Here is a 13,910-nt window from a genome sequence, read left to right as displayed (position 1 = left end):
GGAGAAGGCCATCGCCACTGTGGTCGAGTTATCCAGCCCCTAAGCTGTGCGAGCATTTTGAAGGGAAAGAGGATCATCCAGTGACGTATGAGTTTGTACGAACACATTTGACGTTCGCATTTGTTAATGTATGTACGCCCCAAAAACGCCTCGCCACGCCTGCGTTTTTCCATCTCCACCCCCGTCAACGCCCAAAAACGGCCTGTTCTGTCAATCACATTTGACATGTCACTTCCTGTACGCTATTTGACAAACGAGACCAAAAAAACTCGCAATCTGCCGTACGCACATGCGCAGTGTAACACCGACGCATGCGCGGTTACTCAACATCGGAACGCAACGAGCGTACTGCCTCTAATGAACGGCTCTGAATCAGGGCCTTTGTCCTTTTTAGGTACAGGATCTTCTGCCTGAAGTTGGAAGTCCAGATACAGCTCCTTCCGATGTGCAGCTCCATTTTTAACTGCTTTCTGACCGCCGTCAATCTGGGCAAATGTGCAGACCACTGCCTGCAAAGCCTTTCTTGCCCAAGCCGGGTCATCGGCCCCATCTGCACTTGCACTCCATGCCGGGTCTGTTGGAACTCCTGCTTTCCAGCTCCCGCTTGTATAACGTCATGGTGTCCAGCGTCTGGCGCTGCACAGGGCCTCTTAGGAATGATGGTCCTTCTGAATGACCCAAAGGTGCTTCAGTACCTCACCACAGAATGCGGCTCTACTGTACTGCATGTGATCCAGCGGCTCAGACAGATGGTCAGCTGGTACTATCCAAATGGAATACGCAAATATACTCATCCTATGCTTCTGGTGCTCGTGCCTGCTCATGCTTTAGGCGCATATTCACCTGTATTTGACCAGTATTAGTCTTCAGTACACATACAGCTTTTCTTGGCAACATAATGGAATAGTACTAATCTTTTATTACTCCAGTATTTAGAAGAACACCAAAATATTACATACTGTTACTTTGTATAACATTTGAAAATGCGACTGCAAATAAAAATAAATACAATTTAAATAGTCCATTGTCCTGAGACTGGGTGTAGCCAGGAACGATCTCTGCTGATATAAAATGAAAGTCAACATTATTTAAAGTTGTCCCTATAGATAAAAAGTAGTCTATGCAGATTTGTATGGTTCTGTAGCTGGAATATGAGAGTACACATTTATCGTAGCGATACTTTTCATATCCCTAAAAGAAATTCTACTTTAATCCTATATTTAAATTTACTGATACTTGAAGCTTATAAAGTCCCACTCTGCTTTCTTCTAAATTTCCATCATTCATACAGACTTTCCTACCCGCTTAAAAGATAAATTGACAATGGTCTGCGCTAAACTGACTTTGGGAGTAGAAAAATTGTGTCCCAGTTACTTGATCTCTAGTGTAAAGGTCACTTCCTTGTCTCCTGTGTGTCACATCCCATGCTAAGACGAGCAAACAAAACAAAACATTTTTGACTAAATAAAGAAGTATTGACATGATAGATTCTGTATACATGCTGCTACGAATTCTTCGGTGTTTCTATCATAGAGAGGTAGGTGACCCATATTGCTGCACAACTTGCAGAGGAAGAAAAAGGCAAAAGATATAAGACTCCATCATTCTTCAAATATCAGATTCCAGCTATATCCCTAGTGATCCATTAAAACACCACAGCAGCAAAATAAATGTCAGATAAGTTTAGAATTTACATAACTTATTCTAGGTCCTGCTGACTTTACGAGCTAGATCAGGCACATGTTTATTCATGAACGCTTAGATAATAACTGCCCAAAAAATTCTATGCGGTCAAAGGCTATAATACATCTGTCTCGCTATTTGGCAAAACAGTGATTATTAGAACCAAAGTATGGTCTGCAATAAGAGGGCTTTCCTGGCTGTGTCCTCTTCTCGGGTATGGATTCCCAATCAATATGTGTCAAGACTTATCTGTCATAGCAACAGGATGAGTGTTGTGAAATAATTTGAAGCCATGCACTGAGAATGATATATGAACTGTTTTTTCATTGAACAAGGACAGTCTTAGTCAAGATTTCCAGTTGATTAAAATCGGCATATAAACTCCTTGGGGGTGGGGGGAGTTCGTGCAGAGTTTACAACCTGGAACAAGTTTACAAAAACAGTCAAAAGACCATTAAAACGCTAAGTCCAGGACTATATTTGAACACATTTCTGAGACATTTACCTGGTGTCTGTTGTACGGACTAAAAGCATGTGCTGCGAATGGTTCAACAGGTCAGACACTAGAATACCACAAAGTACACAGAAGGCAAATAGACAGGTGGAAGAACATCTAGGGGGTGGTAAAGCTCCTAAAAAGGTAAAAGTGGAGGTGTTGCCATAGCAGCCAAACAGATTTTAACTATCATTTTTCTATTGGATCCTAGAAAATGATAGACAGAATATGATTGGTTGATGTGGTCAACACCTCCACTTGTCGGTTTTAGAAGCTTTAGAAACGCTACTCCCTAGAGACTGGTTTATTTTTTTCTTTCATACCTGTTATTAAAGATCAAATTCTCATGGGTGAACAGGCGTAAGAATTACATGGTATAAATGTACTCAGCAAGAAATCTTACGGGAGTCGGGACATCTCTAATATAACAATGGATATCACGACTAGTTCATAGGCCAAAAGTGGACTTGTTGTATGCCCACAGTACAGGCCGGTATCTTGTATACACACTGACTCAAACACACAACTGAGCAAATATCCAAACCCAATCTAGGACTGGCTTCCACGACATCAGACCTTTAGGTTTTTGAATTGAAGGAAGCGAGTGGCACAAGTGTGCCTTTATTACAGAATCAAGAAAGTTCCTTGGAAGATAATGGGAGCTAAATTAGGGATATACATACTGCAGGATGCATCAGAAGAATCTGTTTCAGTGAACCACTGAGCTGAGTTTGAGTTGCATGAAAACTGTCCTCTATATAGCACAGGACACATGAACATTATACATGGGATACTTTAACCCTTTATGTAAATTATAAAATTAACCCCTTCGCTGCTGAAATATGGGGTTTGTCTTCCTCATATACCTTAAGACTGTGGAGCACAAGCCCCACTCATCCTCCACAGTGATCTGGGGAAAAAGCAAAAACATACTCTACCTCCACCAATCTTCAAAACTGGTTGTGGGCGCCCAGCAATGTACGTCGGGAAGTGGCATTGTCATGTGCATGGGTGAAAATTTGACTTTAGTAAAGTAAGTTGGCAGGGACTTTAAGTTCCTATATCTCCCCAACCGTTGCATGTAAACCGAAAAGGGACCCCTGGTTGAAAGAACGGAGTCCTCTCTTTCAAACTATATGCCCCCATAAAAGTTGATGTCTGGTGATCAGAAAAATGGAGCCCAGGTTTGGGAGAAGCTCTCCCCCTAACCAGGTTTCTAGAAATTCAGAGGCACCCACATTTAGAAAGAGGGAGATTATTTGTATTGTGGCTCCCTAGCAGCTACTTTCTACTTGATCACCTGTGAGAAAAAAAAAAAAATATATATATATATATATATACACACACACACACACACACACACACACACACACACACACACACACACACATATATATATACGCATACACACACATACACAGTATAATATATATTAGTGAGTTTGGCTACAATTATGACATTATGACCTATAGATGACTGGATCCAGCTGCTCAGAATGAAATTTTACCTTAGGGCAGTGGTAATCAAACTCGGACCTCAGACACCACACATGTCATGTTTTCCAGGTCACATAGCAGGTGCACAGGTGTATTCATTCCTCACTGACACATTTGAAAAGATCAACAGGTGGAGCTAATTATTTAACGCTGTGAGGAGACATGGAAAACATGCACTGTTTGGGATCCTGACGACAGAGTTTGAGAACCTGTGCTGTAGGGTACCGGTAGTAAAAAATAGGGTGAAATAAAAGTGACCTATATAAAGATGTTGTCTGTCAGTGTTGGCAGCCACAGTTACTCATAAAACATACACACACAGCAAATTGCCTTTGTGAGTATAATAGTAAAGTAACCGTGTGCGATACTAGATAGTTTAAGGTAAGAATTTGGAACTAGATAGTTTAAGTAAAAAAAAATATTTAAAATATAGGTACACAGTGTGAATGTAAAATTATGAAGTTAAATTAAACTACATTTATAATATGTACAAAAGATGAATAAGTAACAAATAGGAATAATAGAATATATATATAAAATATATTTTATAAATTATGAACTAAAATAATTTATAACAACATGTTAACGTAACATCAGTGGAATTTCTTGTGGTAGAAAATACAAAGAATTCAGTTTATAAATAATGGCAAATTGATTAGGAGTAGTGGATTAGGTGGATTAGTAGTGGTCAGGAACCTTATTCAAAGAGGACAAGTGATTGGAGGGTAATTGATTTGCTCCTCTGCAGTTATGTTTCTGGATGAAGGAAAGATGATGCTAGACAGCACTGGCTGCATTAGAGACTAGTAATCATTTAGCTGTGGTTAAAATAATATATATAATTTGGTGGTAGAGACATGCTTACACATTCGCTGGCATCTATCCTACCCAAGTCATACTACATTGGATTTTGCTGGAGCCTCTGTACTTATCTCATCTTTATATATTTATTTGATCCTATACTTCTCCTCCCCCACAAACATATGTTGAACCAGGCGCGTGCCATTCACCGATGTACAAGAAATCACCCCTCACCCCCCTGCAGCCATCTGGAGCCATTTAAACAGGGCAACTGGAAACACTTAGAGCTCTGTGGGACACAGAGAAGGAACAGATTATGTCCCCAATGTAGTTTTAACTCCTTCATTGTCAGACTTGTCTTTACCCTTCTGCATGTGATATGATTAATGCTGGAGCCAGCAGGATCCTCTTGTGGCAACCATTAAAGGACAGGATTTTAAGCTATGAGTACTTACATATAACACAGCTGTTAATGCACACCTACACATGCTTCCTAAAATCATCCACAAAGTTCTGTTCACACATAATATCTACATACAAAATGATACGCCTTCATACATTTAAACAGTGAGCCTACATTGGTAAAAATTCCACCCTAGCTTCAGAGATAAAGATATTTTATATGAAGAAAATATATCAGTGTTTCTGCTCAGTGGCTGAAGTATGTTTTGTACCATGTGACCGGGAGTTTGTTTATTTAACACTATAAAGACCACACTGTACTTATTTTGCACATTGGTTAGACAAAAAAAAAAGCTACCTGGTGCATCCAGAGTACCAGTGAAATGAATCAGTCCTGGTTGACAAAAAGGGTTTTTAATTTTGTTCATGTTAATTTTGAGGTTTTTCACTTTTGACGTTGTATTTAATATTTGCTAACTGAATGTATTTGTTTGAAGAGGGATTTCTAGTCTAGAATTGTGATACATATCCAATAAAGGTTTATTTTAATATAGCACCTTTTATGGTTACCCCACAGTACCGTTACTGCAACACCTTCCCCACTTTTAGTGTGTGCAGAGTCCATCAGCAGCTGGAGACCAATTACTGATCTGTAGGCTACTATTTTGAGGTTTTTCCAGGCTGTACAGGACGATTTACAACAGGCTGCCATCTGCAAGTATGTACCTATTCTACTTACAAATACTGTAACTTGCATAAAAATAGGTCAAAGAGGCAAAGTTTATCAATGATTTGAGGGCACTACGTTAACCAAGTACACACTGCGACAGGATCGTTTGAGAAGCACCCATCCTGTAACATTACCCCGTACTCCAAGCTTATGAGGCCATCTAGTGGCATACAAGTATATTAAAGCTAGTACAGGTATTGTTAGACTAGGACAGTGACCGTACAAGCATATTACAATTTTGGATCCTTGGGAAGTCTGTCTGTTTAGGTTCTTTAGTGGCCATCTAACAGCATAAGAAGCACATGTGAACTTTCATGTGGCTTCTTGCTAAATGCACTGAAAACGCATCTAGAGCACACAGAGCCGGCAACAGAAATCTTAGGGCCGGGTACACCGATATCTCAGGGGCTCTCAACCACCCCTCCTCTCCCAATGCGCCCTCCTTGACACCTCTTCCAAATACACATGCCGGGTCCACGCGCACATAGTTATTACAGATAGGGAAATACACACACACACACATATATATATCACATATACATACATTATTTATATATATATATATATATAAATACTAGGGGTGAGCGGGTTCGGATTTCTGAAATCCGAACCCCCCCGAGCTACCCGATCCGAGTCCGATCCGAATCATGCTCGACTTTTCCCGCCTGACTCGGATCTGAAATTGAGGCAAAACGTCATCATCCCGCCTTCCGAGTCTCGCGGGTTTTGGATCCTATATAAGGTACCCACGTCGGCGCCATTTTCTCACTCGGCTGTGGACAGTGAAGAGGGAGGGTGGGAGTTAGGGCTGTGTAGTGTAGTGTAGTGTAGTGCTGCTGTTGTCCACTACTTCAAAGTCCATAGGGGCTGGCTGTGTTGTGCTGTGCTGCTGTTGTTAATAGGGGCTGTGTCCACTACTTCAAAGTCCATAGGGGCTGGCTGGACTGTGTTGTGCAGTCAGTTCTCCATAGGGGCTGTGTCCACTCCAAAGTCCTGTGCAGTGTCCCAGTCCTAAAGAGGTGCTGTAGTGTTGTCCAGGGGGTGCTCTGTCCATCAGGGGTGCTCCCCCCAAGTGCTAAAAAAATAATATATTTTCTGTGTTTGTGAATTGTGTGCGCAGTAGCCGCACGTGCATCAACAAAGTAGTGCCAAGCGTGCGCCTGTGTCATAAGTAAAGGGCCAGCTGGCTTGACCGTTAAAGGGTGCTGTAACCCCCAAAGTACACTCCAGTCCAAACCAAAAAAAAATTAATTTTCTGTGTTTGTGAATTGTGTGCGCAGTAGCCGCACGTGCATCAACAAAGTAGTGCCAAGCGTGCGCCTGTGTCATAAGTAAAGGGCCGGCTGGCTTGACCGTTAAAGGGTGCTGTAACCCCCGAAAGTACACTCCAGTCCAAACCAAAAAAAAAATTATTTTCTGTGTTTGTGAATTGTGTGCGCAGTAGCCGCACGTGCATCAACAAAGTAGTGCCAAGCGTGCGCCTGTGTCATAAGTAAAGGGCCGGCTGGCTTGACCGTTAAAGGGTTCTGTAACCCCCAAAGTACACTCCAAACCAAAAAAATATATATTTTCTGTGTTTGTGACTTGTGTGCACTGTGGCTGCACGTGCATCAACAAAGGAGCAGCGCCAAGCGTGCGCCTGTGTCCCATAAGTAAAGAGCCGGCTGGCTCATTTCTTAAAGGGTGGTGTAACCCACAAAGTGCACTACTCTCCAGCAAAAATAAAAAAATATTTTCTGTGTTTGTGTGCGCTTTAGCCGCACGTATATATATCAATATAACATAAATGGAGGACCAAACTTTCTCTGATAAAAATAAAATAGGGAAAGATCAAGAACCACTTCCTACTAGTGCTGTTGCTGCTGCTGGGAGTTGTTCATCATCCCAGAGAGGAAGTAGGAACATCACTACTTTTACTAAACAATTGACCCTCCAACAGTCCCTAGCGATGAGGATGAAGTACGACAGCAGTCATCCTGAAGCAAAACGTATAACTGAGGCCTTGACTGCTATGTTGGTGTTAGACGTGCGTCCGGTATCCGACATTAGTGCAGTGGGATTTAGACAATTGATGGAGGTAGTGTGTCCTCGGTTCCAAATCCCGTCTAGATTCCACCTGCATCCTCAAAGCAGCAGCGACAAGCGTGCGTCTGTCTGTTAAAGGGTGGTGACACCCTCAAAGTGTGCTACACAAACAATTAAAATATTGTTCTTTTTTTTTCTGTCTTTGTGAAATGTGTGGGCTGTAGCCGCACCTGCATCCTTAAAGCAGCAGCGACAAGCGTGCGTCTGTCTGTTAAAGGGTGGTGACACCCTCAAAGTGTGCTACACAAACAATTAAAATATTGTTCTTTTTTTTTCTGTCTTTGTGAATTGTGTGGGCTGTAGCCGCACCTGCATCCTTAAAGCAGCAGCGACAAGCGTGCGTCTGTCTGTTAAAGGGTGGTGTAACTCACGAAGTGCTCCAAAAAATAAAAAACTATTTTTTTAATGTGTTTGTGACTTGTGTGCGATGTAGCCGCACTTGCATCCTCAAAGCAGCAGCGACAAGCGTGCGTCTGTCTGTTAAAGGGTGGTGACACCCTCAAAGTGTGCTACACAAACAATAAAAATATTCTTCTTTTTTCTGTCTTTGTGAATTGTGTGGGCTGTAGCCGCACCTGCATCCTTAAAGCAGCAGCGACAAGCGTGCGTCTGTCTGTTAAAGGGTGGTGACACCCTCAAAGTGTGCTACACAAACAATTAAAATATTGTTCTTTTTTTTTCTGTCTTTGTGAAATGTGTGGGCTGTAGCCGCACCTGCATCCTTAAAGCAGCAGCGACAAGCGTGCGTCTGTCTGTTAAAGGGTGGTGACACCCTCAAAGTGTGCTACACAAACAATTAAAATATTGTTCTTTTTTTTTCTGTCTTTGTGAATTGTGTGGGCTGTAGCCGCACCTGCATCCTTAAAGCAGCAGCGACAAGCGTGCGTCTGTCTGTTAAAGGGTGGTGTAACTCACGAAGTGCTCCAAAAAATAAAAAACTATTTTTTTAATGTGTTTGTGACTTGTGTGCGATGTAGCCGCACTTGCATCCTCAAAGCAGCAGCGACAAGCGTGCGTCTGTCTGTTAAAGGGTGGTGACACCCTCAAAGTGTGCTACACAAACAATAAAAATATTCTTCTTTTTTCTGTCTTTGTGAATTGTGTGGGCTGTAGCCGCACCTGCATCCTTAAAGCAGCAGCGACAAGCGTGCGTCTGTCTGTTAAAGGGTGGTGACACCCTCAAAGTGTGCTACACAAACAATTAAAATATTGTTCTTTTTTCTGTCTTTGTGAATTGTGTGGGCTGTAGCCGCACCTGCATCCTTAAAGCAGCTGCGACAAGCGTGCGTCTGTCTGTTAAAGGGTGGTGACACCCTCAAAGTGTGCTACACAAACAATTAAAATATTGTTCTTTTTTTTTCGGTCTTTGTGAAATGTGTGGGCTGTAGCCGCACCTGCATCCTTAAAGCAGCAGCGGCAAGCGTGCGTCTGTCTGTTAAAGGGTGGTGACACCCTCAAAGTGTTCTACACAAACAATTAAAATATTGTTCTTTTTTTTCGGTCTTTGTGAAATGTGTGGGCTGTAGCCGCACCTGCATCCTTAAAGCAGCAGCGACAAGCGTGCGTCTGTCTGTTAAAGGGTGGTGTAACTCTCAAAGTGCTCCAAAAAATAAAAAACTATTTTTTTTATGTGTTTGTGACTTGTGTGCGATGTAGCCGCACTTGCATCCTCAAAGCAGCAGCGACAAGCGTGCGTCTGTCTGTTAAAGGGTGGTGACACCCTCAAAGTGTGCTACACAAACAATTAAAATATTGTTCTTTTTTTTTCGGTCTTTGTGAAATGTGTGGGCTGTAGCCGCACCTGCATCCTTAAAGCAGCAGCGACAAGCGTGCGTCTGTCTGTTAAAGGGTGGTGACACCCTCAAAGTGTGCTACACAAAGAATAAAAATATTCTTCTTCTTTTTTCTGTCTTTGTGAATTGTGTGGGCTGTAGCCGCACTTGCATCCTCAAAGCAGCAGCGACAAGCGTGCATCTGTCTGTTAGAGGGTGGTGTAACCCTCAAAGTGTGCTCCACAAACAATAAAAATATTCTTTTTTTTTTTCTGTCTTTGTGAATTGTGTGGGCTGTAGCCGCACTTGAATCCTCAAAGCAGCAGCGACAAGCGTGCGTCTGTCTGTTAAAGGATTACATCGGTGACAGCATCCAAGTAGGCATGTCAGACTTCCACAAAATGTGGAGAAGATGATGTTCATAAAATGAATGATCAACTCTTCCAGGGAGACCAGCCTCCAGAACGTACAGAGGGACCTGTGGTTCCAGCAGGGACGAATTAATACTCTGTGAGGATGAGGATGTACATAACACTGAAGAGGGTGAGGAATCTGTGGATGAGGAGGATGAGGACGACTTCTTGCCTCCGTAGAGCCAGTTTGTGCAGGGACAGATTAATTGCCAGCTTGTTTTGTGGGGGCCCAAACGAACCAATCATTTCAGCCACAGTTGTGTGGCAGACCCTGGCGCTGAAATGATTGGTTTGTTAAAGTGTGCATGTCCTGTTTATACAACATAAGGGTGGGTGGGAGGGCCCAAGGACAATTCCATCTTGCACCTCTTTTTTTTCTTTGCATTATGTACAGTTTGGGGCCTAGTTTTTCAATGCCATCCTGTCTGCCACTGCAGTTTCACGCCTAGATGGGTCACGTGTTTGTGCCGCCCACTCGTGTCGCTTAGCATAGTCATCCAGCTACCTCGGTGCAACCTTTTGGACATAAAAACACTATTGTGAGGTGTGAGGTATTCAGAATAGACTGGAAATGAGTGGAAATTAAGGTTATTGAGGTTAATAATAGCATAGGAGCAGAAAAACCTACAAATTAAGTGATTTTAGCTGTTTTTATGCTTTTTTTCAAAAAAATACAGATCCAAAACACAAAACCCAGAACCCAAAACACGGAAGGGTGGTTTTGGCAAACCAATCCAGATCCAAAACACGAAGAAAGATCCAGATCCAAAACCAAAACACAAAACACGAAAAGTGGCCGGTGCACACCCCTAATATATACACACACGCACATATATAACTATATACACACACACATACATGCTCATATTACATTTTATATATACACACAGACACGTTAAAAATGACAATAACATATTTACTTACCTTCATGCTGAGGCTGTGTGAATGGACCATCATAACGCTTAGCTCTCTCCCTACACTTTTCAGCTGGACCACTAAGAGGAGTGTGGCAGGGGATATCATGGGTGCTGCGATGGTTTGGGGGTGACGTGGGGATGGGGGTCAGGGTTGCTGCGAGAGGGGAGTTGACCAACAGGGGAGGAAGGTGATGGGAGAGGAGAGAAAGAAAGTAGGCAGGGTAAGGACTGATTATTGCGGTGGTAGTGCCTGAGCTGGGTGCAAGGGGACGTGAGCCCAGGAGGAGGAGCACCAGCCCCTGTATGTCACAGTGTGACCCAATGTTTGACTTGGGAAGGGGTAGAAGGGTGTCGGTGAGCGGGGTTTCAGCTGGAAGACTGCTGTAACAGCACAGCAGTTTATAAAGTTTTAATCGGAGCTGCTGCCCCATTTTTTCTGTCCCTGATCCTTGGGGCCGAATATGGGTGTCCCCTTTGTCCCCTCCTGTCACCAGGTCTGAGTGCACATGTACATAAATTGTTTGCATGCACTGATGCCCATTTAAACAAGACAACTAGGTCATTTTGAGCCTGGTGGTCTCTTACCTTATATCTCTGTTCTTCAGACAGGTCTCTGACGCCCTTCAGTGCAACAAACACCTCATAGTGAGGGTCAGAACCCCCAGAGAATGGACCTTGAATAAGAAAAGAGCACAGTCAAATACATATGCTTGAGATGGAGGAGAGCACCGAAACATTGCCCCAAAAAGAACAATTCAGAAAAGAGGACCACCCAAAAAAGAATTAAAGCGCAAGGGAGAGTAACTGTACTCCAACAGCAAGGAGACGAAGGGAAGAAATAAGAGGCACCCAGCTACTCCCACAACCACAGGCAAAGCCTTCCATTTGTTGGTGGTCATTCAGTAAAGAAAGCCCGGAAGATTGAAGGCACTGAAACCAAAATGATTGAACCATGCAACATAAAAAGAGGGGGAAGTGGTAAAATATAGGCATTATAGTATAGATAACCATAAGCGCGCAGGACAGGAAAAACCCTGGTGGGAGAAAACCGCAGAAGACCAAGGCTTTGGGCCGTTCCTCCTTCTGAGACAAAGGGGGAGATGTATCAAGCCTTGGAGAGAGATAAAGTGCAGAGATATAAAGTACCAAACAATCAGCTCCTAACTGTAATTTTTCAAACACAGTAAAATGTAATTTAGATGCAGATTGGTTGGTACTTTCGCTCTCTCACCATTTTAATCTCTCTCCAAGGTTTGATACCTCTCCCCTAAGGGAGGGTAAAGATGACGTGAACACAGTATAAGTAAGGTAAGGCATAACAGAAGCAAGGAAAGTGAATGGACATGAACCTTGATTATTGGAATATTGCTTATGATGTGACTTTATATTGGTGTATAGATAGAACAAGAATGCAAATAAAGGGCAGGAGTCTGGGAAAACCTGTGTATGAATAGAATAAAGGCCTGAAGAAGTAGGTATATGTAGCAGTTAATAAAGGGCAGCGTAAACTGGTACCAGTGGCTTAACTAGGGGGGGGGGTCGAACGGGGTTCGTGCCCTGGGTGACGTGGCAAGCCCTGCAGAGGGGGGGGGCGCCGGCCAGGGCATTGTACTCGCACGCCTGCCTCTCCCCCCCGCCACCATTGTGTCCTAAGTCTGCCCTGCTTTAACGAACAGACAAGTGTTCCTACCAAGCTGTATCCTCCTGACCTGTACTAGAGCTGCCGTCTGCGCAGGGTGAGGAGCGATTCTTCCCTCCCCGGTGCTCTCTGTCTCAGTTCACGCACTGCAGGTGGGTGATTGCTGCCGCAGGGGGGGGGGGGAATTGGATGGCTAAGCTGCCGCGGGAGTGGTGGCTGGGGTGTTAATTTTTAATGTGTGGTGCCGGGGGAGGGCGGTGGGTGGGCTCCTGACTGCATTTGTGTGAAATAAGTGTGTGTGTGTATGTATAGGCTTTCAGTGTGTGTGTGTGTGTATAGGTGTCAGTGTGTATATATGTCAGAGTGTGTGTGTGTGTGTGTGTGTGTGTGTATATATATGTCAGTGTGTGTATATGTATCAGTGTATATAAGTATGTGTCAGTGTGTTTATCTGTATCAGTGTGTATCTATGTTAGCGTGTGTGTCAGTGGGTGTCTGTGTGTTGAGAGACAACGCAGGAGGGAGATGATGGTGTGACTGAGGCGATGCAGGGGGGAGCTGATCGCGTGACAGAGACAACACAGTGGAGGAGGTGACTGTGTGCTGAGACACGACACGGGGAGGTGATGGTATGCTGAAAGACGACGCAGGGGGGAGGTGATAGTGTGCTGAGAGACGACAAAGGGGGGGAGATGATCGTGTGACAGATGACGCAGGGGGGAGGTGATGGTGTGCTGAGAGACGATGCGGGGGAGGTGGTGTGCTCAGAGACGATGCGGGGGGAGGTGATGGTGTGCTGAGAGACAACGTAGAGGGGGAGGTGATGGTGTGCTGAGAGTTGACACAGGGGGAGATGATGGTGTGCTGAGAGATGACGCAGGGGGAGGTGATGGTGTGGCTGAGGGATGACATGGGGGCAGGCGATGGTGTGGCTAAGAGACGATGCAGGGGGGAGGCGATGGTGTGGCTAAGAGACATCGCAGGGAGGGAGATGATGGTGTGGCTAAGAGACGATGCAGTGAAATGATGGTGTGGCTGAGAGACGTAGGGGGAAGGAAGTTACACAGGGGGAACGAGTCTGGTTGAACCGCTATTGTATGATGATGACCTTGTTAATATTCCTACACAAACAGGCATCTTCCGGATGATGTGACCACCATGAATATTGAATACCGACTGAAGACGCCGTTGCCTCAGGGAGGATGTATTTCTTCAGAGGTTCCACATTGTGTGAAATCACCGTAAAGGTAAGGTGCATATGGAATGGAAAGGAATGTTTCCAAAGTGACAAGTGGGTGGTGTGTCATGTTGACACGTCCCATTTTAAGTAGCCATGCCCCTTCTGGTATTTGACAATGCCCATTTTTTTGAAACGCGCCTTCGGCACGTGAAATAAGTTTTAGTGTGGTGGTGGTGGGGCGCCAATCTTAAACTTGCCCTGGGTTCCGAAGACCCTAGTTATCCCACTGACTGGTA

The 13,910-nt window shown here is 43.9% G+C and overlaps 1 protein-coding gene across 4 annotated transcripts in view; it reads right to left on the bottom strand.

Annotated features, from left to right (window-relative positions):
- The window catches only part of GHDC (GH3 domain containing), a 69,194-nt gene that overhangs the window by 34,782 nt on the left and 20,502 nt on the right, over positions 1 to 13,910 (bottom strand). For 3 of the 4 annotated variants that reach the window (XM_088442460.1, XM_088442461.1, XM_088442464.1), the window contains exon 8: positions 11,381 to 11,469. In XM_088442460.1, the coding sequence (XP_088298586.1) occupies positions 11,381 to 11,469 (89 nt within the window). Of the gene's footprint in view, positions 1 to 1,810; positions 2,104 to 11,380; positions 11,470 to 13,910 lie in introns of those variants that run through there. The other variant, XM_088442462.1, reaches the window with a different exon arrangement.

The sequence above is a fragment of the Taudactylus pleione genome, unplaced genomic scaffold (assembly GCF_031769625.1).
Source record: "Taudactylus pleione unplaced genomic scaffold, aTauple2 ptg000018l, whole genome shotgun sequence".
In the NCBI taxonomy this organism is placed as follows: domain Eukaryota; kingdom Metazoa; phylum Chordata; class Amphibia; order Anura; family Myobatrachidae; genus Taudactylus; species Taudactylus pleione.
Note: the sequence above shows the minus strand (reverse complement) of the source record. Positions and strands in the feature narration are given on the sequence as shown.